Genomic DNA, 26182 nt, shown 5'->3' with positions numbered 1-26182 from the left:
ATGAGAAATTGACAAAAACACAACAGAAAGAACTTTAGAGCACCACTTGATTCCTTCGGAAAGCAGGCAGACAAAACTAGAAAAATATAGGGTCTGATCTAATAGGTATAGAATCTAACAAAGTATAAATTCTATACCCTTCAGAGACGTCTTTTCAAGTGCCAACATAATATATACAACAATTACGTTAGGCCACAAGTAAAAGCCCAAAAAACTCTTAAAAAGTAGAGATAATTTTATCTATACTCTGATTACAATGCAATAAAATTAGAAATAAGAGATGAAACAAACATAATTTGCTTTAAAAACTATTTAGAAATGGTTTCAAGTTATCTCCTAAAAATCTCATGGGTGCCTGGTGGTACACTTAGCGGGCAGGAGCCCACTCAACAGTCTCTACTGAGATGGGATAAATAATGCTGCAAAAAACAAACAAAAAAAGCAAAAAACAGTGCTTCTACTCCATCTAACAATGAGAAAAGGCCAAGTAATCTACAGAATCATAACTTTTCCTGAGTCTACCAGAGAGCTGAGTTTTCAGGGCAACCAAAGTACAACAAGCTCTACCAAGAAGAGACAAAACACATGAACTATTATCTTGAAAGAACACAGGAGAAAGAGGTAGCTACCATAGAAATGGGTGAGAATAAAATTTTGAAAGCCAAGTGTGAACTGGACGTGGGGGTTAGTGTCACTTTGTAATAGCTATGAGCCCCAGAAAGGAGAATTCACATTCACTCAAAAGCTCTTTTCCACGGGCCTCCAGAGGGTCCTCAGAAAGATGAGGGGCCAGGCAGGAGGACAGAGAGAGCCCCTTTGGTTCCACAAGCCTGCAGGAGGTAACCGGCTGCTGCTGGAGGACAGGCATCAAGCCCCTCTTCCCTATGTCCCTTCTTTCCTACCCTCTGGCTCATAGGGCCATTGGCTGTCTGGGGCAGAAAGCTGTTAATCAATGTCTGTTGAATGAATGAATATATGAAAAATATTCTCTTACTAGTTGTTAGCATAACGTACAATGAAAGCCATTCAAAATTAAATTGTTACAAACTGAAAAACTCATGCACAGTTAGGCAACAAGCATGTTAAAAAATATTTAGCCTTATTTCTAATAAAAGAAATGTAAGTTTAAGGGTTTATTATATGCCCATGTTCTCCCTCCATGAAGTTTTTTGTTTGCTTGTTTTAACTGTCCTTCCTCCCTTCTTTCTTATAGGGTAGGGATAGCATCTGATGGTTCAGATGAGTCTTCCTGAAACATTACTAAGACCTAGGGACAGATAAAGATGGCCAGTTCAGAGAAGTTAATATTGGCCCTGTCTTTATCTGCTCTCAAAGGGTTTTTGTTTACCAACTTTATTTAATCTATCAATACTTTGAACTGGACCATAGCTTCTGATTCTTCTCTGTGCACCCGCTCTGCCTCTCTAATGTTGGTTCATCAGCGAACATCTCTTTCTTAATGCTCTCTTCTCTTGGAAATTAATCTAGGATTTAAATGCTCCCTTGCTCATATATGCTATGTGGCTAATGAGAAAGTGGGCTTATAAAAGAGGGGTTTTTATACAGTTCCTACGGCTGACTCTTTTTTTTTATACAATCAGAATATAATTGACATATAGCATTATATTCATTTCAGGTGTACAACATAATTAGATATTTGTATATATTGCAAAATGATCACCACAATAAATCTAGTTAACATCCACCACCACACATAGCTACATATTTTTTGTGATGAGAACTTGCAAGATTTACTCTTTTAGCAACTTTCAAATATACAATACAGTATTATTAACTATAGTCACCATGCTGCACATTACATCCCCACGATTTATTCATTTTATAACTGGAAGTCTGTACCTTTTGACCTCTTTCACACATTTTGTGCACTCTCCATCCTATACCTCTGGCAACCACTGATCTGTTCTGTGTATCTATGAGCTCTTTTTTTTTTTTTTAAGGTTCCACATATAAGTGAGATCATATGGTATCTATCTCACTTAGCATCATTCTTTCAAGGTCATCCATGTGGTTGAGAACATTTTTAATAAGATTTTTTAAAATTACAAAAACAATAACGGATTTGATGCAATCTCTTTCAAAATATCAATGGCATTTTTCACAGAAATAAAATAATTCTAAAATTTGTATGGAAACACAAACAAGCTTTTGCACAGTGAAGGAAACCAACAAAACGAAAAGGGCCACCTACTGAATGGGACAAGATATTTGCAAATGATATATCCAAAAAGGGGTTAATATCCAAAATATACAAAGAACTCATACATCTCAATGCCAAAAAAACAAACAACCAGATTAAAAACTGGCCAGAGGACCTAGATAGACATTTTTCCAAAGAAGACATACAGATGGCCAAGAGGCACATGAAAATATGCTCAACATCACTAATCATCAGGGAAATGCAAGTCAAAACCACAATGAAATTGCACCTCACACCTTTCAGAATGGCTATTATCAAAAGACAACAATAAGTGTTGGTGAGGATGTGGAGAAAAGGGAACCCTTGTGTACTGCTGATGAGAATATATATTGATGCAATATATATGGAATATAGTATGAAGGTTCCTCAAAAAGTTAAAACTAGAACTACCATACAATCCAGCAATTCCACTTCTGGGTATTTATCTGAAGAAAATGAAAACACTAATTAGGAAAGATATATGTACCCCTATGTTCATTGCAGCATTATTTACAATAGCAAGATATGGAAGCAATCTAAGTGCCCATCAATAGATAAGTGGATAAAGATGTGGTATATATATACAATGAAATACTACTTGGCCATAAAAAAGAATGAAATCTTGCCATTTGCAACAACATGGATGGACCTAGAGGGTATTATGCTAAGTGGAATAGAAAGACAAATACTGTATGATTTCACTTATGGGTACAATCTAAAAACAAAACAAAATAAATGAACAAACATAATCAAACAAGAAACAGAGTAATAGATACAGAGAACAAACAGGTGGCTTCCAGAAGGGAGGGGGTAGGGAGGAGGAGAGAAATAGGTGAGGGGGAAGAGGTATAAACTTCCAGTTGCAAAATAAATGAGTCATGGGTATGAAATGTACAGTCCAGGGAATACAGTCAGTAATTACATAAGATCTTTGCATGGTGACAGAAGACAACTAGACTTATCATGGAGATCATTTTGAAATATACAGAAATATAGAATCACTATGTTGTATACCAGGAGCTAACGTAGTATAAGTAGGTCAATTATACTTCAGAAACAAATAAACAAACTCATAAGAAAATATGATCAGATTTCTGTCTACCAGAGGCAGGAGGTTGGGGGAAAGGGAATTAGATGAAGGTAGTCAAAAGGTACAAACCTCCAGTTATAAGATAAGTAAGTACTAGGAATATAATGTACTACATGATAAAGATAATTAACACTGCTGTACATTATAAATGAAAGTTGCTAAGCAAGTAAAGCCTGAGAATTCTCATCACAAGGAAAACAGTTTTTTTCTACTTCTTTAATATTGTATCTATATGAGATGACAGATGTTCACTAAACCTACTTGATATTCATTTCATGATGTAAGTCAAATCATTATGTTGTACACCTTAAAATTATATAGTTCTGTATGTCAATTATATTTCAGTAAAGCTGGAAAAAACCAACAAAACAATATATGCTCACAACAGAAAAATAATCTCGATAATTGAGAAAATTACACAATGAGAATCTTGTGTATACTATACTACCCTTAATAGTCACCAGAGCAAGCAAAGCCGCAGTCTGAGAGAAAGGCTTTTATGCCATGAAGAAAAGAAACAAAATGAACACATTTATAAAGCTTCCCAAATTGTCCATCACAAATGACCAAGGCTTATGGTAGAACTGGTTTCTGGATTGATGAGATGAATCTACTCATTTATTTTACTTAAGAGAAAAACAGAAAAAAGTGTCTGTCATAAGATCAATAAGCCCAGAGTGAAAAACAGGTTTCCTCAAACAAATTCAGGATGATAAAGAATTTCATAAAATAAAACCCAGAAATTCCTTCTTCTATAGACCTTCAAAACACCAAAACTGACAACATGCGGTTTTTGTTTTTGAATATGAAGAAAATATGGGTGAAAGCCTTTAGAATAAAGGAATAGAGAAGATTTTTCTAAGCATGCCACAAAAATGTAAACATATAAAACATAAATCCATGTGACAACAACTCAACAGGCTGAAATACATAAACCCTATGAGTATCCTTTGTAATAAAATTATAATAGCACCTTCCTGGGTTCTGTGAGTCATTCTAATGAATTATCAAACCTTAGAGGGGTTGGTTGTGGAAAACTCCCAAGACTGGTAGCCAGCTGGTAAGAGGTGCAGGTGGGCAGGGGGACACCCCCTCCCCAGACTTGCAGCTAGAGTCTGCAGTAGGGGCAGTCTTGTGGAGGATGGGTGTCCTTAACCCGAGGGTCTGTGCTAACTTCAGGGAGTTAGTGTCAAGACTGTACTGTAGCACACCCAGCTTATGTCACCAGCTGGGCTGACAAAGAATAGTAACCATGCTAAGTAATAATATAATACTATTCTCTATAACTGACACTCCTGAGAGGAAAGCAAACGTCATAATATGGTAAATGACCAATAGCTTTGTTGATAGGTTTGTGATTTTTCTACTATAAACTATAAAGGGCAAGAAATGTTTATCCTTCTTGAGTACCCAAATGCCTCCTTATCTGTGCCATTCATGCAGCTCTCCCAAGCTATAGTCCCACACACTGTGTACCTCTATTAAAGCACTCATTACTATGTGCTGCATTTGTCTATGCCTCTCTCTCATATGCTAGACTGTGAATTCCAAAGCAGGGACTACATCTTATTCACCTTTGTATTCTCAGAGCCTACCACAGTGCTTAGGCAGTGGCAGATGTGCCGTAAGTTTGGTGAATGAACGAGTCAGTCATCAAATAGCTCTGTCCATAAAAAATCACTTCTGTAAACGAACGTGCTTGAATGGGTGCTTTGGCTTGAAACTTCATAGTAATTTTGGCCTCTTCCCTCTCTTTATTCAACTAAATACTGTGTCTTATAGATCAGAGATAAGTGACCTCTGCAGGTAAAAAGTAAATAAAAATACGGATTCCTTCATATACAATAAGAAAAAAAAGGATGGTGTCAAATATTCTTTTTCTCTTCTTTTAGATCTTTGTGGTTTGTGGTTAGAAATCCGGTTTGAAGGACTAACTCTTCTCCTTAGTCAAAATACTATTATCCTTCTTATAACAACTGATTCACTCACCTTTTAATCTAGCATCGCCCCCAAAGGCACCACAGCCCCAGTTTCCTGTGGCCACTGCAGAAAGATTCTCTGAAGAAACTCCAGGACGAAGAAATCCACAGTAAGCCTGCAGGATGAAAGAAATATCAAAGCACGTGAATGACTAGACACTAACAGTATTTCTGACTGATGTACTAGGATCAGTATCCATTATCAAGCTTATGTTATCTCTCTCTCTTTTTTTCCTAGGGGCCAAAGTACAGGGGAAAAAGAAAATCCTGGGATTACACAAGGAAGAGAGTAAGAAATGATCAGTTCTATTATTTATTTGCTTTGATGCTGGGCAAATCAAAGCCCTTAAACCATTACAGGTCTCAGTTTCTTTTTCCAATTCAAACAAATATAAAGGAAAATATCAGATATTTTAAGAACTAATGGAATCCCAATCACAAACCACAAGGGATTGAAGTACAGAAAGGCATTTAAGACACTTTTATTTGAAAACTTTTGATTACCATTTTTTTCATTAAGGTAAAGAGTTACTACTATTATGCTTCCTCACCACTCTCTCTCTGAATTATTGGGACTTAGATTAATAACTGTGATTAGCTTTTAAATGTGCTTCCTGCCACTGAAATGCTTAAACAACTATAAATAAAATGAGCAAGTAATTATATATAAAAAGGATTCCTATACCTGGTTACAAGATAACCTTTAATATCCCTTCCAGCTCCAAGATTCTCTAGTTTCACAGCTCTGTTTTAAGCTAGAATATTTTAAAATTTGCCAGTAACCTGAGAAAAGTACAATATATCCTGAGGATGCTAAGTTTTAATTAAATGAACAGCTCATTTTGTATATGAGAAGACTGCAGTTTAAGGTCCCAGAGTTTCTGATTTCCATTTCTTTGCTGTCAGACAAGTTGGTCTTTCTGCCTCCAAAGGGTTCTTAGTTTTCTGAAACTATCAGACTATATTAAGAGGTTTAAAATAATAGCAAAGCAAGTCTCCCCTGGGCTTTCTCAAGTACCAAACCCTAAAATATAGCTTATGTATAACAGTAAATAAAATAGAAAGAATGATGTGTGACAAATGTTCCCAGAGAAAAACCAAGGATAAAGAAAGATGCTTCTATGAAACCCACACATAGAAATACTGTAAATTGCTCTCTGAAGCTGCTACAAGGGTATAAAAATGTATTTTATACCTGTCTGGGTGGATTAACAAGGCTATTCCTTCCACCCCCTCCTAGGCTGTAAATCCTGACAGATATTAATTATAAGTTGGTACCGGACCATTACTCAACACTGTGGTACAGAGCTTACACTAGAACTCACAAATTACCTGTATAATCAGATGCATGGAGCATCTGAAAATCTCTTTTAGGTCAAAACTATCAAAGAGCTCAATTTTTTTGAGTAGGTTCTTGAAAGATACAGTCTGCCTTTATGCCAACAAGGGGGTGAACAGACTTTCTGTCAGAATAGACGTAACTTTGCCACTTGCTTTCCTGTCAAATTCTCCAAATATGTCTAGAAGAAGAGGAAGATTTCTTAGCCTCCTAGTTTGTGTCATCTCTGTTTTATACCATCAGAATGGTTTTAGTTTCTTGCACACTGCTCTCTCTACATATCTGGGGTAACTTTTCTTTAATGAGCAAAAGTAGCTTAGTAAGACTAAGGCCTAACAACAGAGAATTTGAAATATTTAGATTATTAGAAGCAAAATCTAACCAATTTTACTTAAAAAAAAAAAATCTATCTTGAAAAATGACCATAACAAAAAAAACCCTATAAAACTGAAATTAACCTGCATTTGGTGTTCTGATTAAGTAAAATAAAATGAAACTTTAAAAATGTAATCAGATAGAAATTAAATGATATAAAATACTTACACAGTAATTACGTATAAAGAATAACTGATGATTAAATACAAAATTCTTTTTTTATTCAAGCATAATTGATTTACAATATTATATTAGTTTCAGGTGTACAGAGTGATTCAGTATTTTTACAGAATATACTCAATTAAAAGTTATTACAAGATAATGGCTGTAACTCCCTGTGCTATACAACATATCCTTGACGCTTATCTATTTTATACATAGTAGTTTGTATCTCTTAATCCCGTACCCCTAATATGCCCCTCCCTGCCTTCCCTCTCCCCTTTGGTAACCACTAGTTTGTTTTCTATATCTGTGAGACTGTTTCTGTTTTGCATATACATTCATTTGTATTATTTTTTAGATTCCACATGTAAGTGATATATAGTATTTGTCTTTCTCTGTCTAACTTATTTCACCAAGCATAATATTCTCTAGGTCCATCCACTTTGCTGTAAAAGGCAGAATTTCATTCTTTTTTATGGCTGAGAAATATTTCATTGTATACATATCCATTTGTCTCTTGATGGGCAGGGCACTTGGGTTGCTTCCATATCTTGGCTACTGTTACAAAATTTTTAGTCTGTTTGAACCAACCATTTCTCTATGATGGCCTAGTGGCGTGGGATGGGGGGGGCGGAGGGAGGGAGGACATTATATAATGTAAATACATTATACTGTTTGCTAAATTAATAATTTAACAATTTTTGTCCTAAAGAGTTGTTCATGACTTCCCTGGTGGCGCAGTGGTTAAGAATCTGCCTGCCAATGCAGGGGACACGGGTTCGAGCCCTGGTCTGGGAAGATCCCACATGCCGCGGAGCAGCTAAGCCCGTGCACAACAACTACTGAGCCTGTGCTCTAGAGTCTGCGAGCTACAACTACTGAGACACGTGCCAAAACAACTAAAGCCCGCGTGCCTACAGCCCATGCTCCACAACAAGAGAAACCACCACAATAAGAAGCCCACGTACTGCAATGAAGAGTAGCCCCTGCTCTCTGCAACTACAGAAAGCCTGCGGGCAGCAACAAAGACCCAACGCAGCCAAAAATAAAATAAATTAATTTAAAAAAAAAAGAGTTGTTTATATGAAATCAATCTACCGTACTCGTCTAACTTAAACTAATACATAGTTGGTACTGAAAATGATTTTCTGATGTTTTAGAACACTGTGATTTCTTAAAAACAAACAGAACATAAAAAGTTCCTTAATCTTTTGGAAGAGAATAAAATAATATTAATTAAGAGTCTTAAAATTATACTTAAGATTCAGTAACAGTAATTTTATAAATTTCTTCTTTTGTAAATTTCTTTTATTTAATAACAACTATACAAAGATGTTTACTACATTATAGATAATAGAGAAAAACTTGGGACCACCTATTAGTTCAAAAACAGTGGCTAAGTCCTAGTATATCAATCCAACCAATTTTGTGGCCATTACACATATTATTATGGGGATTTCCCTGCCAGTCCAATGGTTAAGACTCTGTGCTTCTCCTGCAAGGGGCACTGGTTCAATCCCTGGTCAGGGAACTAAGATCCCACATGCCATGTGGTGCAGCCAAAAATAGGTAGATAGATAGATTAAAAAACATCAAATTTATTTAAAAAAACATCATGAAGATCATTAGCAAGTATGAAAAATACAATTTATGGATAAATTAAATAGATAAATACAATATTGTAGGTAACTTTTGCACACATTTATATGAAAATTAGTATTCATGTGGAAAGACCTACAAAAATGAAAACAATTATTTGAAAGGTAAAATTATAGATGATTTTTTATCTTTAAAATAATTGTAACATTAGTAAATTGATTTTGCCTTTTTAAGATGCAATATAGGGACCTCCCTGGTGGCACAGTGGTTAAGAATCCGCCTGCTAATTCAGGGGGACACGGGTTTGAACGCTGGTCCGGGAAGACCCCACATGCCGCAGACCAACTAAGCCCACACACCACAACTAGTGAGCCTGTGCTCTAGAGCCCATGAACCACAACTACTGAAGCCCGTGCACTGCAACAGAGTAGCCCCCGCTCGCCACAACTACAGAAAAGCCCGCACGCAGCAATGAAGACCCAACGCAGCCAAAGATAAGTTAAAAAAAAAACTATAAATAAATAAAAATTTTTTAAAGATGCAATATAAAATGAAAACACCATGTAGACCTTAGATTTCTCATATGTGAAATCAAAGACTAGATTAGGTTTCTCTATGGTTATCCTGATTCTATACATTGAGAAACTTAAGGGAAAACTCATTAAAAATGATACATTTTGAACTAATATTCCTGAAAAGTAACACAGACTTCAATAAAAGATTATAAATGATCAAATGTTGAGCTTCTTAGAAATATCAGCAGCAAGTATTGATCAGTTGTGTTAATCAAGCTCTGATTTAAGAACAGTCCCCTTCCAAATTTGGTGATAACAAAAAAATCTGACTTGAATGAAATAAAACTTCTATTGCCAGGTTATTTAAAGACTCAGTCTTTTTCTATAAAGTATGTCTCGGGGCTTCCCTGGTGGCGCAGTGGTTGAGAGTCGGCCTGCCGATGCAGGGGATGCGGGTTTGCGCCCCGGTCCGGGAGGATCCTACGTGCCGCGGAGCGGCTGGGCCCGTGAGCCATGGCCGCTGGGCCTGCATGTCTGGAGCCTATGCTCCGCAATGGGAGAGGCCACAGCAGGGAGAGGCCCGCGTACCGCAAAAAAAAAAAAAAAAAAAAAAATGTCTCATAAGGACTCTACCATTGTACAAATAAATGTTTTTCAGTGTTGGTAATACTTACAACTAACTTAACCTATTCACATATACCAAGGCTTCACATCTTTAAAATTTCTGTGTCTTTAAGGATGGGAAACTGAAGGTTAGTGCTATCCAAGTAAATGTAGAGAGTATCAGTTAGCCGTGGGCAATTTAAAAAGAGAAGATTTACTTATGTCCAGTGTTATCTTTTAAAAAGATCATATTTATAGATGATTTCTAAAAGTGAATGATCTAGCTCCTCCAGAAAAGTATTCGTGGGAATATAAATGTTATCATGAAAAAAAAGACTTCCCTAGTGGCACAGTGGTTAAGAATCTGCCTGCCAATGCAGGCGACATGGTCCGGGAAGATCCCACATGCTGCAGAGCAACTAAGCTCGTGCGCCACAACTACTGAGCCTCTGCTCTAGAGCCTGCAAGCCACAATTACTGAAGCCCATGCGCCTAAAGCCCATGCTCTGCAACAAGAGAAGCCACTGCAATGAGAAGCCCACGCACCGCAACAAAGAGTAGCCCCTGCTTGCTGCAACTAGAGATAGCCCACGTGCAGCAACAAAGACCCAACGCAGCCAAAAATAAATAAATAAATATTTTAAAATGTTTAAAAAAAGGGAGCCTTTAAATGTGTGTTAATGTACGATAATGGTTAAATACATTTACTTTTCATATGCTTCTCTCCCAACTTTTCATATTTTTCTCTGCCATAACAAAATACCATGGACTGAGTGACTTAAATAATAGACATTAATTTTCTCACAGTTTTGGAGACTAGAAGTTCAAGATCAAGGTGTCAGCATGTTTGATTTCATTTGAGACCTCTCTCCTTGGCTTGCAGATGGTCACTTTCATGCTGTGCCCTCACATGATCTTTATTCTGTGGGTATGCACCCCTGATTTTTTTTGTATGCCCTAATCTCCTCTTCTTATTAGAATACTCGTTAGATTGGATTAGGGCACTCCCTGGCATCATTTTAATTTAATCACATCTCTATACATTCTGACCTACTGGGGTAAGGGCTTCAACATATGAATTGTGGGCGGGCCGGGGGGGACCCATACCTACTGCTTATATAAATGTCTTCTAGTATCAATGACCATGTGACAAATTCACATACACATCTGATGAAAAGCTAAATATAAATCTTCTTATTCTACTTGATATGCTGTGTAATAAAAACATCATGTGCTTGGAGACAACTGCTTTAAGGCAAGAGTTTAGAACAGCGAAAGCAAGCTCACAATTAAAAGGTACCTAATATAATAAAAGATATTCCTCAGTAATATCAGGTGAAAGAGAAATTATATCTGTTGATATATCAAAGAATAGTGTTTTTGGATAGTTTTAATGAGAAATTACTTAAAAGAAAAACGGAATCTGTGTGTAAGTTGAACTTTGGAAAATAGTGCATTTACTCTTCAAACTTTTATGAGATTCCTTTGAGAACTTCAAACATTATAACCTAATAAATTATATATTAAAAAAACATGTTTAACAGTAAATTAGATTCTTGAGTACATCAGAATATGATAATAAATGTAATTATATTTGAAATATCTACTAAGTTTTAAGTGTACTAAAGTCTTTCTGGATTATTTAGTTATTTTACTAACAATATGAGAGGCAAGGCGGTTGAGCTGGGATAAGCAAAGCACCACAGAGAGCCCATTCCTGTGGTAAGACGCAGGGAAAAGATGTGAAGATGATATACTGAACACCACACATGCCAATCCAAGGGCAGTCCCAGTCTGCCTGCAATGGTACACCTAGTCTGTCATTCCCAGAAGTCTGTGTAGGGATTGGCACATGGGTAGTCATGCAAAACCACAACCTCATTATCTTAATAATGAACTTCATGACCAAATCCTACTCATGGAAGTTAAACAATGGTTTTCAGAACTGGGTCAGTCTTCTTGGCTGTGAGAGGAACTAAAGAAGACATCAACTGTTTTGGTAAGGCCTTATCTATCTAGAGAATAGACTTAGAACACTATGACAGTTTATTTACTATGGTTAACAGTAGTAAAAATTTAAACTAACAATAGGTCTGGCTCATTTTTCTATTTCTGTAACACAATGAAAAAAAAAAGAAAATGGCTATAGGAGACAAAACTAAGCACAGAAAACCACAGATTCCATCATAAATATGTCAAATTACCAAATAAATAATATACATGTCAGTCTTACCTATACTAGAACAATAATGACAACTTTCATGGTTTATCTGTTTTAATCCTGATAAGCACACCTTGTAGAGAAAAATGTCATTGGGCAGGTCTGATAAAAACTTTCAGGGTTCATTCATTTCTATATGGTTTTACAATGATAATGTTCCAAAGCAACTAAATGTACTTGATGAGATAAATGCATGTGTGGGGCCTAATATCAAGCAACAGTCTATCTGGCATCAGTAATCAAACAATTACGAAATGGAAAGTACATCCTGTACAAGCTGACAGACACATTAAATCAGGAGAGCTGTGGGCAGACGTACTGACACTGCAAGAATTACCAGAAAACATTAATTTCAGCATTAATAAAATGGCAGTAAATAGATGACAGCTGCCAGATGAACTAAGAAATAAGGTTACTGGCCTTGTTAAGCTCGCGTCTGATTTTCTCAGGCACAAACTGGTCGAGGTAGCGTCTGAAGTGAAGGGCGTCGATGGCGACGATTTCAGTGCCGCGCCGCTGCCAGTCGTCCCTGGGGCAGGACAGATGGGGGAAAATGAGGAATGGGGAAAGGCACTCATAAAATAAAACCCTCACGAGGGTCAGGTTTCTGAGACTTTGGCAGGGTTAATACATTACAAACAAACCAGTGGGTATATATCTCAGCAAATCAGGAGGGTAGAAAAACACCATTTTAATTTTAAATTCCAAGAGATACATATTGTGGACTGCCAGGCATTAAACAGTAAAATGAAAAAATAGTACGTATTATAAACAGACACATGATTAACAATGAGTCTTCGAGGTTAAAAGATTTTGGGGGCAAACGAAAGGAATTTAGTTCTTTGTTTTCCTTCAATACTAAAGACATGGCGTTTGTATCTCAACAAGAGCTCATTCCTCCTTTGTTCTGAAAGAACTGCTCTAAGTATTGAGTTTGTAACATCACCATTTATTGTCCAAGAACGAATCCCAAGAAGTCAAGTTTTGTAAAAAAAAATGTGTAATAATTCAGTACAAAATTCTACCTACTGTGCTCAGTTGCTGACTGGGCAAAACTATTTTTAAAAAGGCAAAGAAATCAAAGCAGACGATAACAATTTGCCCAAGGAGACAGGAAAAACTGGCTGAGATGGTGATTCTGGAAATGTGAAATTCCAAATTCCAAATATTTCATCTCTTTATAAACATGCATATACTGATATGGCAGTCAACTTTTCACACTGAAGAATACCCACAGAAACCTTCATGTTAGTCTGTAAATAATTATCAGGAATTAAACATTCACATAGATAATTGTTGCAACCACATATTTTAACCAAAACAAAGGGAAAGAGACTAGGGACTGGGCTTGAGATATTACAAAGATAAGGCTGTATGGCTACATGGGCAATAGCTGATTCTTTCTGCCACAATGGCTCTTTTGCATTGAAACACACACACATAGGCCACACACATTTTCTGTAAAAATTTACCTCTGGTAAAGCAACTTACTGGGAAAGCAAAAATGTCAAAGTGTAAAAATATATTTCAGTAAGAACTAGGAGACTGCAGCAGCAAAATTCAACATAGGTTCTGCTATCAATTGTTTGTGGCGTCAGGCAAATTGTCCCAGCATAGGTTTCCCCCACTTAACCTAATCTCACAGAAAAGGTAAGGATAACTAAATAAGCTGTTTAAAGGCTTTAAGCTCTAATTAGTTCGACCTTGGAAGTTAATCTCCATTGGCTGCTTATAATTAGCAGCTGAGCTGTGCCTTTCTTCTTCTTGGTTTAGACATTTGGCTTTTCTCTGTTGTTCCCTTTGGTATATGGAGATGGTGATAGTGTTTTAACTACTAACGAAACTGTACTATTGAATTTAAGAAGAAAATTATATTTCTGAAATAAGAATAGATGGGAGACAGACTGTACCAGGGTCAAACCCACATTCCTTAGCTTTTGGTCATGAGATGCTAACGTCAGAAATGAACTCACCTTTCACTCCTGTCTTCATGGCTCCGGGCCCAACGGTATGTTTCGGCATAGCCTGTGTATTCACTGTACTGTTCAGTACCTGAAACAAATAATCTGCCACTATTATTTTTGAGAAAAAAATTTCTTTTTTCTTTTTGAATTTTATTTACTTTATACAGCAGGTTATTAGTTATCTGTTTTATACATCTTAGTGTATGTATGTCAATCCCAATCTCCCAATTCATCCCACCACCACTGCCCCCAGAAAAAAATTTCTTAAGAACTGCACCTTCTAAAGGGTCTCTGTTAAGAAACAAACAAATAAAAAACCCCGCTGGTCTTAATGACTTGTTATTACTTCCCATAAAGAAAAAAATGATGCCTTCAAATGCCACCGCAATTATCATACAGTGAATGAATGTCCCAATCAACAAAGAAAACAAAATGTCTGTCATACTCATTTTTTTCTTTTATGAGGAGTACATAAAGATTGTGTTTTATAAAAGTCCACTGTCGGGCTTCCCTGGTGGCGCAGTGGTTGAGAGTCTGCCTGCCGATGCAGGGGACACGGGTTCGTGCCCTGGTCCGGGAAGATCCCACATGCCGCGGAGAGGCTGGGCCTGTGAGCCATGGCCGCTGAGCCTGCGCGTCCGGAGCCTGTGCTCCGCAACGGGAGAGGCCACAACAGTGAGAGGCCCGCGTACCGCAAAAAAAAAAAAAAAAAAAAGTCCACTGTCTTGAATGTCAGTGATCAGATGGTTTTTTATTTGTGTTGTTGAAAAAATAAATTTTACATAAAAACATTCCCTAAGAAAAGTATCAATAAAATTAAATTTAGGATTTGCCTATCAACAGGCAAGGTACCTCAAAGAACTTTGTAAAACTAGGATATTATGCCTGAGAAGACAGGGAGGGAAAAAAGCATAATTAACATTCATCTGATGAGAAGATGTACCAAGCTGGGCATATAACATAGATTTCTAGTTCACTGGACCTGAATATATCAAAAGGGATGGTGTCTATTTAACTAAGTAAATAAGCTCATTCCAACTCCTATGGTCAACTCAATAATTACTTGACCTGATAAGAATCAACAAAACAGTAAAATTAAAAGCTGAAAACTTGAGCAAGATTATACTTTTCACATATTAAAAAAAAAATAGAAACAAGACAACATTGAGAACTAAGATTAATGATATTTTTAGTACAGTTGACTCTCAAACAAATGGGTTTGAACCACACGGGTTCCCTTACACTGTAGATTTTTTTCAATAGTAAATACTACAGTACTAGACAATCTGCAGTTGGTTGAATCCACAGAGGTGGTCCCCACAGATGAAGGAAATGTGTATTCAAAGGGCTCACTGAAGTTATATACGCATATAAGTTATATGTGAATTTTACGGTACTACTTTTCTCTTCAAAAGATACACTTCAGTGGGATTCCTACCAAAATGAATAAACTGAATCTAGTTATGAAAAAAACACTGGGCAACCCCCCCCCCCAAAGAGAGATTCTACTAAGTAACTGGCTTCAATGTTTTAAAAATATCAAGGTGAACAAACACAAGTTTGAGAAACTGTCCCAGTTTAAAGGATACATGACAAGTCTATTCAAGGTCTGATCCTGGATTGGACTGTAGACTGGGTGGGGGGAAAAGCTACAAAAGATATAATTAGGATAATTGATAGAATATTGACTAGGGATTAGCTAATAGTATTTTATCAATGCTAAATTTCCCATTTATTTATTTATGTATTTATTTGTGGTATGCAGGCCTCTCACTGTTGTGGCCTCTCCTGTTGCAAAGCACAGGCTCTGGACGCGCAGGCTCAGCGGCCATGGCTCACGGGCCCTGCCGCGCCGCGGCATGTGGAATCTTCCCAGACCAGGGCACGAACCCGTGTTCCCTGCATCGGCAGGCAGACTCTCAACCACTGTGCCACCGGGGAAGCCCAAATTTCCTAATTTTGATTAACTATGCTGTGCTAATGTAAGAGAATGTCCTAGTTCTTAGGAAATATACAATAAAATATTTGGGGTAAAAGGGCAGAATGTCTCCAATATACTCCTAGCTCAGGAAAAGAAAATAGAGAAAGAATGATGTAGCAGTTGGGGCAGAAATGTAAACTGGTGAATCTGGGTGAAAATTATATGGAAATTCCTTGTATTATTCTTACAACTTTTCTGTAGATCTGAAAATTTTCATACATATGCAAATATAAACATAGATATACAATATGAGTAAATATTAAAGCTATAAAAAATACTATTCTATTTTTATAAATGATTAAAATATTCCATAATAAAAACTTAAAAGATTTAAACTCAATACTAGAGTTTCTAGTCTATTACTGAGCACACTGTTTCTTAAAAATAATTTTTCAAAATTTTAAATAATTTACAGTTCAATTACTATAAATTCACCTAGTATTTGGGGTAAGACAGCCTGCTACAAATCAAGAAAATAACTACAAAATTAATGTTGTTTCTGTCAGGCTTCCTTGATACTGTAAGTAGAGTTGGTTGTTCCTTCTTTGTGCTCCGCAGTACTCTGCATACAGCATCAGCAGAACAATTAACATATTAAATTGCAATCTGCAAATCAATTATATTTCTACACAGTATCAATGAGCAGTCAAAAACTGAAATTTTAAAACTACATTTACAATAACAAAAAATATGAAATACTTAGAGGTAAGTCTGAGAAAATGTAAAAGAAGTATACAATAAAAAGTATGTAATATGACTGAGAGAAATTAAATAAGACCTAAATAAACATAAAGATATCTCATTCATGTGTCAAAGACTAAATATTGTTAAGAAGTCAAGTTTTCCCACATACAGATGGCCAATAGGCACACGAAAAGATGCTCAACATTGCTAATTATAAGAGAAATGCAAATCAAAACTACAATGAGGTACCACCTCACAATGGTCAGAATGGCCATCATTAAAATGTCTACAAATAACAAATGCTGCAGAGGGTGTGGAAAAAAGGGAACCCTCTAACACTGTTGGTGGGAATGTAAATTGGTGCAGCCACTATGGAGAACAATATGGAAGTTCCTCAAAAAAATAAAAATAGAGTTGCCAGATGATCTAGCAATCCCATTCCTGGGCATATACCCAGACAAAACTATAATTCAAAACGATGTATGCACCCCTATGTTCATAGCAGCACTATTTACAATAGCCAAGACATGAAAACAACCAAAATGTCCATTGACAGATGAATGGATAAAGAAGATGTGGTATGTATATATAGTCCATATATATATATATATATATATATTATATATATATATATATATATATATATATATATATATATATATATAGTCAGCCATCAAAAAGAATGATAAAATGCCATTTGCAGCAACATGGATGGACCTAGAGATTATCATACTAAGTGAAGTAAGTCAGAGAAAGACAAATACCATATGATATCACGTATATGTGGAATCTAAAGTATGACACAAATCTACAAAACTACAGACTACAAAACAGAAACAGACTCTATGGAGAACAGACTAGTTGTCAAGGGGAAGGGAGGGTAGGAGAGGGAAGGAATGGGAGTTTGGGATTAGCAGAGGCAAACTATTATATGTAGGATGGATAAACAACAAGGTCCTATTGTATAGCACAGGGAAATATATTCAATATCCTCTGACAAACTATAATGGAAAAGAATATGAAAATATGTGTATATGTGTGTGTGTGTGTGTGTGTGTGTGTGTGTGTGTGTGTGTATAATTGAGTCACTTTGCCATACAGAAGAAATACAACATTGTAAATCAACTATACTTCAATAAAATTTTTTTAAAAGTCATCTTCCCAAATTGATCTATAGATTCAGAACAATCTTAATTAAAATTCAGCAACCTTTTTTGTAGATATTGACAAACTCATTCTAAAATTCAACAAACAACTCTGAAGAAGAACAAAGTTAGAGGACTCACGCTGCCTGATTTCAAGAATTATTATAAAGCTACAGTAATCAAACCAGAAAGAACCAAAAAAAAAACAAAAACCCAAATTAATAAATTGGACTTCAAAATTAGAAAGTTCTGTTTTTCAAGTCATTGTTAAGATAATGAAAAGACATACTTCATATGTCTGATAAAAGACTTACCTAAAATATATAAAGCACTTCCAAACTCAAGAATAAAAAAACAAACAACCCAATTAAAACATAGGCAAAAAGATGGCTTCAGGAGCATAGCCATATGTCAAAACTTACCTAACTGCACACTTTAAATATATATGGTTTGTTGTATGTCAATTATACCTCAATAATCTGACTCCTTCACTAGACTGACAGCTTCTCAAGGGCAGGGATTATATATTATTAACATGTGTGCCTACATCAGCATCTTGTAATGCAAAAATATAGAAGCAGTTGAGTAAGTACTTGCTGCATAAACATAATTAAGGACCGAAACAGGAAGAACACTGAAGTTAAAATAAGGAGTCCAGAAATACTTAATCTGGACTAAGTATTATATAATTGACATATTAAAAAATTCATTTACAAAGACAGTGTGGCATGGCAAAAAGAGCACCACACTGAGATTAAGAGTCACGAGGAACCCAAAGTGAATCCTAAAGTAACCAAATCTCATTGGACTTCATCTCAATGTCTAAAAATTAGGCTTGTCAATAATTCTTATATTGCTTACCCCATAGAATAGCTTAGAAAACCAAATAAGACGAGTTTAAAATCCTTCAATACCATACACAGGTTGGTATTGGTGTCATCAGACTTAACTTTGTAAGGGAGTAGAGAAACCAAAGATATATGACTCTATTTATGTGGGGTTTAAAAGACACGTGGTCTACTGGCCTGACTGGGAATAAAGACAGCCGGGAATAGTCCTGTTCTTTTGCTTTTTGCCCTGTGGTGGACAAGCCTCATTTTCCCTGTTTATTATTATTATTAATAATAATAACAATAATAACGCCTACTCTGATCTCTTAATTATGAAAATAACCACCTCTTCTGTCTTTTGCAAAGTGGTTGAAAAATATAAAATATCAATGATCAACTTCTATTTCAAATTAGGATGGTTTTTGTCTTCTTTCCTAACAGAAACAAAGTTAGGTTTATTTCCCTCAGGTTTGGGAAATCAAAAATGCACATACAGATGCTTTTGCTCTAAAATTAAATCCTGAGTTTTCTAAGTAAACATCTTTCAAAATTATGTTGTTTGTTCTGAAAAACAAATGCCCTTAGCTCGCTTTAAATTTAAATTTACTGATAAACTTTTCTAAAAATGCAAAAGGTGAACAGTGGTAACAGTAAAAAAGAGAAGACAAAGACCTTTGTGATAGCTCTCTCTAGGGATATAGCCTTAAGACTTCATACTCAAAGACAAACCTTCACCTAAGTTAAAAACTTTTAAGGAACCCATTTAAATCTTTTCAAGAGCTCATTACAACCTTATGTATGAGTTCTTAGACTTTATAGTAGTAAGAAAAATTCTTATTTTCTTTTACTAGTAATGAAAGTTTATGATGAACACAGCAAAAAATATTTGGAGATTAAAGAAATTCTACTTACTAATGGGTTATGCCATTAGAAAGAAGATTTATACAAAGAAACTAGGGGTAAGACAGGAATAAAGACACAGACCTACTACAGGATGGACTTGAGGATATGGGGAGGGGGAAGGGTAAGCTGTGACAAAGTGAGAGAGTGGCATGGACATATATACACTACCAAACGTAAAATAGATAGCTAGTGGGAAGCAGCCGCATAGCACAGGGAGATCAGCTCAGCTCCTTGTTACCACCTAGAGGGGTGGGATAGGGAGGGTGGGAGGCAGGGAGATGCAAGAGGGAAGAGATATGGGGACATATGTATATGTATAACTGATTTACTTTGTTATAAAGCAGAAACTAACACACCATTGTAAAGCAATTATACTCCAATAAAGATGTAAAAAAAAAAAACAACAACCATCTACCCCACTTTTATTAGCATCATTAAAACAGTGGTGATTATGCACCAGAAAAAAACACTCTGGCCTTTCATTCCCATGATTAATAAAAATTAAGAAAAGCCAAACTCCAACTTTATTTGGATCTTTCCCAATGAGCTGGTGTCATTTAGTAAGCACTGGGCTGTTTTTGTAGTGATGGGCTCCTCTAGTGTTGTTAACTCTATGAAAGGTACCAGTACTACAAGCAATGGTGTCTGCTTTTGTCTTTTCTATCAGTTCTGCTGACACTCACGAAAGATTTAAGGACCTGTGGTGTTTGGGACAATTTGATTCACTAGAGGGCAGGTTTTATATTAAATGTGTCAACATTCTGCTCAGTAAGTTTCATGTCTAGGCATCTGCTTTATGTTCTCACCACACAGAAACAACAAAATAATCTCCCAGCAGCACAGTAACACCTTTTAGTATTGAAGCTTTTACTGGACGTTGTGAAGGAACACAAGAGAGGGGAAAAAAGGGGAAGATTGGAGTTTTAATTCTTTTCCTCAATCTATACTTACTGAAAGGTTTTAACTCATGCCTGCTCCAGGGAGGATCACAGCAAGTAGAGGGATAACACTGTTTGGATAAAAGTATTTGCCTGTTTGCATGACCTGTTTCATATTCATTTAAAAGTCTGATACCAACCAGATGCCCCACAATGATGATAAATTTAATTTATTTCCAATTTCTCAAACTCTTCTACAGATTCAGGCAGCACAGTCACAGCCATTAGCTCACTGAGCCTGGTTGAATCATTGAAGGAATGGAATTGATCAGGCAGATAGACTGCAGTGCATAGTTAAGAGTCTCCTAAGAAGGGAGATGGCAGAAATCCAACATCAAATAGATGATGAAATGGCCATTTCCATTAAGGGAACATCACATCACAGATATTAATTAGGAGGCACTATAATAGAGTTAAGTGGATATGGGGAAAAAATGCTGAGTTAAAGTCACCCCGGGTGTCCTTAGCCTGAGGTAATTACAGGTGTGAAGGTGAGTCATGGATCTGCAATTTTCCATCTATTTTACAATGGCTGCAGGTAAGTTAGAGACCAGATATAACTCCAGAGTGATGATGCTTTTTTAGATTGGGGACAAACTATCCTTAAAAAAGAAAAGAAGTCTAATGTTTTCCTTTTACTATTCCCAAGGAAATTACATCCTTTATTTACAGAAACATTAATGGGAGATGGCAAGGGACTACTTCCCTAGTACAACAGAAGTGAAGCAAATGAAACAAATTAGCTTTGAGTTAAAATGCCCTGCATTCTACCAACTATTTTATTTCAAGAATGTAAATTCATCCTAAAAAATTGATGGGAGGGCTTCCCTGGTGGCGCAGTGGTTGAGAGTCCGCCTGCCGATGCAGGGGACACGGGTTTGTGCCCCGGTCCGGGAAGATCCCACATGCCGCGGAGCGGCTGGGCCCGTGAGCCATGGCCGCTGAGCCTGCACGTCCGCAGCCTGTGCTCCGCAACGGGAGAGGCCACAGCAGTGAGAGGCCCGCGTACCAAAAAAAAAAAAAAAAAAAAAAAAAAATTGATGGTATATTTTGTTCTCAGTCTTCAATTCAAATCTAGCTTAACTGCTAAAAATTAAAACTCTTTTAAAGTATTATTTGATACACCCAAATGCTGGAGATGGTCACATTCCAGACCTTCAGTGCTCTCTAAAACAGTCTGAGATCAATATTCAAAGTATTCATTTGCCCAACAATGGATTTATGACAGTTTAATTTTTTTGTTCTATAATTCCTTACACTCTTTTCTCCCCTAACAACTTCTAACTACACCCTTCTTATCTGCATACATAATAAACAACAAATGCAGATAGACAACCAATATGTGAGTTGAGACAATGCTGAGAATAAAAGGGTTTTTTATCTTTCTATTTCAGTACAGTTTGGATTACAACCTCAGAATTCTGGATGAAATACTTCAGGTTATTAACTTCAAATAGCTGCAGTTCTATCAAAGAAGAAATTCCTTTGCTGAAGTTCTTAACTTCCTACATAAACTCAAACAACAATTTTTACTTTTTGTCTTATCAAAACAGAAGAATCAAAAGGATATTATAAGAAATAATACAGGGTTATCTAAAAGATGTGGAATAACTCCTTGAAAGCCCTTTTATCCACAAGCACTTATAAAAGTTATGGACACATCAACAAAAACAATGGAGTAAAAATCTCAGAGAACTGTTTCCTCCATAAAAATAATAAGAACACTGGCAAAACTTGTAAGAATCATCTTTTTCTGAACTGTGGGAATTAACCAAAGGCTTGCAGCAGTCTGAGGAGTGTTTATTAAAGAAAAATTGGCTGAATATTGGTAAAAACAGTGAGTTGTATGGTGTTTTAACTTGCCCTGTTCCTATTCCACTTTCCCAAGCTCCGTAGTAGCCTTAGAAACCAACAGCCTGTAATCAAAGCAGCCTGGTTGCCACCGGAGGGGGCAGAGAAGGGTTGAAGCTCCTTCAAAGCCCCATTCTCAGAGAACTGTAATCATCTGACCTGTCTGGTAGTTCCCTGGAAGACCTCACTCACAAGGCTGTCTTTATTTGACCAGACTTGGACTTTGTCCAGGGTGAAAAGCCTAATTCCCAGGGGTGTTTGTTGAAAACAATTATAGTCAATTGTTTAACAGTGTAGCTGCCTGAGGCATTAGATTACAGTTGGGGTAAATAGGCTAACCAAAAAGCTTCAGAGGAAAAGCTAAGGAATGAGAAGTACTTACGGGACTTTGAAAAGTATCCTCGGGAATCTAGACGTCTACACACATGCCCATAGCTGTACACAGGCTCAAGAAAGACCTGAGAAGGTCCTAACCTCTCCCCTCACTCTGATCTTGAGGCTCTGTGTAAGCAGGAAGGAAGTCTCAACTGCCTGGTGGAGTGTTGAAGGTAAGCCCCAACATATACACAGAGCCCTTTGGCAAAGACTGACTTACTGGCTCTAGGCATTTAAGAAAATCTCTGTCCAATCATTAGGTAACTACTAATCTAACCAAGCAGAGACTTTAGTGGCTACACATGAAAAAGAATAGTCTTCACAGAACTAGATTAGGAAAGTCACTAAACAAACATCAACAAAAACATACTCTGGGAAAAGGAGAAAATCTGATTTCAAGAGTTGCCCCATTTAAAATGTCCAGTTTTCAACAAAAAAATTGAGACATGCAAAGAAATGAGAAAGTAGGGTCCATACTCAGAGAAAGAAAGTATTCATTAGTAACTGACCCACCCTGAGGAACCCTGATGTTGGACTTACTAAACAGAAACTTTAAGTCAGCTGTTTTACATCCATTAAAAAAAACTAAAGGAAATTATGTCTAAAGAACTAAATGAAAATATGAGAATAATGCCTCACAAATAGAGAATCTCAATAGAGATAAAAATTATTTTTAAAAAGAATCAAATAGAAATTCTATAGTTGAAAAGCATAATAACTGGAATAAAAATTTCACTGAGGGGATTAAAAAGCAGATTAGAGCAGACAGAAGAATCAGTGAACCTGACAATAGGTCAGTAGAAATTATCCAGTCTGAGAAACAAAAAGAATGAAGAAAAATGAACAGAGCTTCAGAGACCAATGGACATCACCAAATGTACCAACACATGCATAACAGGAGTCTCAGAAGGAGAGAAGAGAAAGGGACAGAAAGAATACTTGAAGAAATAATGGCCAAAAATTTACCAAATGTATCTAAACATTCAAGACATTCAATGAACCCAAACAGGATAAAGTTAAAGAGATCCACACCTATACACATCATAAACAGTTGAAAGACAAAGAGGGAATCCTGAAAGCAAAACATAAGGGACAAAATTTAGATGCTCTCCTGAAGGTTGCCTACAAATGTATCTGAGATGTGTGGTCTCAGTCTTAATTCTGTCATGTACCTCTTTGGACATAAATTAGTTGAGTTATACATTTGATAAAACTAACAGAGGATGGTTTTCATCCCACTGTAATCTTTGAAAATAACTATCAACCAAATTCTCCTACACTTAGCCTGTTAGTCTCCTGTACTAATCTCAAAGTGGCAATAGATTCAAAGAGGAAATAAGAAATCCTCCTTTGCAGAAAGAAAAAACATCAGCAATTGATGGCTGATTACGGCTTTTATATGGGAATTTTTTTTTTTTTTTGGTGGGGGGGTATATGTTCTTTTAGGTACCTGAATAAAAGGCTTAACTTCCCTACAGTGGCTGATTAAGAGTTTCTTAAGAGTTATGAGTTAATCATCAATTTTTTGGGGTAGCTTATACACAAGAAAATACTGTGACATAGTGATATTGTAATCTAAAGAAACTTAAAGGAAAAAAATGTAAATCTTGATTAATAGGCCTAAAGTATAAATTTGACTATGTTTCCTTCTCTCCTTCACCCATAATAACTTAAATCAAAGAGAGGCACTATGATAATCACACTTTTTCTCTTAGGATTAGAAATTAGAATAAACATAAGGCTACTGATTTATTTCCCTTCTATAAAGCTCACTGTTGTACTGACTCTCTCCAAACACTGTAACTGTTTTTTATACTTACATAGTGTGTTCATACTGAAGTACAACAAATCACTTTGGAAATATAATGGAAGAATAATAATAGGATACATGCTCAAAGACATATCACTATCTTCTTTTTAAGGACACCATATCATAAAATTTCAAACTGGAGAGTAGTTTAATCATTTTTACCCTTGTTCCTCAGATAAAGATACCAAGAAAGAAAAAGTGGGGATAAAATGTCTTACTCAAGAGTATGAAAATGAAACTGTAACAATTTAATAAGAACAGTATAAATTAATGAATTAAAATATTAGGACTAATGCCCACGGTAGAGAAAAGCTACTATCTGAGTGGCCTCTCGTCTTCATGATAGATCATCACAGATGGGGAACACTACCCCATTGTCCAGACTTCTCAAAACTAACCTGTGATGATAAGACATTCATTGTGATCCAGCACCTCAGTGAAGAGCCGTGAAACAATCAACTCAGGGTTGATTAAAAAGCGGATTTCTTCTTGTACAAGTCCTGCACTGGTTACACCACCTCCAACAAAACGGTTTGCAAAATCCACCTATTTGGGAAAATGTGGCATGTTAAATGACAATTTAAAATACCTACATATATGATAAAGAAGTACACTCCCTCTAAGCTCTGATCTTCCTTTCCTTTCCCACATAAATCAATCCCCAAATTAGTAATCTTCCCGGGGAGAACAGATTGTGGTTGACTGCACCCTTTCCACCTCACTGCAGTTAACATCTCTGAATATTTCTTTGGATTCCAAAATGTTAGAAGGAACATGGAAAATAGAGCTTTTAGGCAAAAGCCTCAATGTAATTTATGGACTCTTGTTTATAAACCTTACCTGTGCTCCAAGGGCCACAAATCAAGGGAGGTTTTTATCTGGAAAGGTTTCAAGATCATTTCTCCACCACTCTCTACTCAATTTCCATTTATGTACTTCATATGACTTTAATATAATTATACAGGCATACCTCATTTTACTGCACTTTGCTTTATTGCACTTCACAGATATTGCATTTTTTACAAATTGAATGTTAATGGCAACCCTGCATCTAGCAAGGCTATTGGTGCCATTTTTCCAATAGCATTTTCTCACTTTGTGTCTCTGTGTCATATTTTGGTAATTCTTGGCGATATTTCAAACCCTCCACCAGCAAAAAAAATTATGACCTGAAGGCTCAGATGATGGTTGGCATTTTTTTTTTTAGCAATAAAGTACTTTTTAATTAAGGCATGTACATTTTCTTAGACATAATGCTATTGGACACTTAAAAGACTACAGTATAGTATAAACGTAACTTTTATATGCACTGGGAAACCAAAAAAATTCATGTGACTCACTTTTTTGCAATGGTCTGGAAACGAACACATAGTATCTCCAAACTATATAGCCTGTACCTTTCTTATATAATATGGAAATCAAACACTTGTCCTTAAAGGTTTGAAAAGTTTAGGATTTAACCTTTTCGGTAACTTTTTTCTTTTGTGAAAGAATAAAAGGATGAAAATTTCTTCCTTCTAAATTCAATTGCAAACCCCAAACTGCAAAAACATTACAAACTTTTTAAGAAAAATACACCTAAGGGGAAGAAAAATGAAGACCAAAAAAAATCTAGTTT

General features: G+C 36.2%; 2 protein-coding genes across 5 annotated transcripts in view; one reads left to right on the top strand and one right to left on the bottom strand.

Annotated features, from left to right (window-relative positions):
• Nucleotides 1-8464, top strand: part of LOC307174987 (uncharacterized protein) — a 207777-nt gene extending 199313 nt beyond the window's left edge. For 2 of the 3 annotated variants that reach the window (XR_013824226.1, XM_079899688.1), the window contains 2 exons: nucleotides 5508-5558; nucleotides 7858-8464. Coding sequence is in view for 1 of the 3 variants with exons in the window: in XM_079899688.1 (XP_079755814.1) it covers nucleotides 5508-5558; nucleotides 7858-7869 (63 nt within the window). In the remaining 2 variants the exon portion in view is untranslated. Of the gene's footprint in view, nucleotides 1-5291; nucleotides 5321-5507; nucleotides 5559-7857 lie in introns of those variants that run through there. The other variant, XR_013824227.1, reaches the window with a different exon arrangement.
• The window catches only part of PARG (poly(ADP-ribose) glycohydrolase), a 112429-nt gene that overhangs the window by 8684 nt on the left and 77563 nt on the right, over nucleotides 1-26182 (bottom strand). For both annotated transcript variants that reach the window (XM_079899677.1, XM_079899678.1), the window contains exons 13-16: nucleotides 24963-25110; nucleotides 14057-14135; nucleotides 12504-12612; nucleotides 5280-5385 (exon numbers count right to left, since the gene is read on the bottom strand). In XM_079899677.1, the coding sequence (XP_079755803.1) occupies nucleotides 5280-5385; nucleotides 12504-12612; nucleotides 14057-14135; nucleotides 24963-25110 (442 nt within the window). The remainder of the gene's footprint in view (nucleotides 1-5279; nucleotides 5386-12503; nucleotides 12613-14056; nucleotides 14136-24962; nucleotides 25111-26182) is intronic.

Source organism: Stenella coeruleoalba (assembly GCF_951394435.1).
Source record: "Stenella coeruleoalba genome assembly, chromosome: 16".
NCBI lineage: Eukaryota > Metazoa > Chordata > Mammalia > Artiodactyla > Delphinidae > Stenella > Stenella coeruleoalba.
The sequence above is the reverse complement of the archived record's forward strand: the minus strand, read 5'-3'. Positions and strand labels throughout refer to the sequence as shown.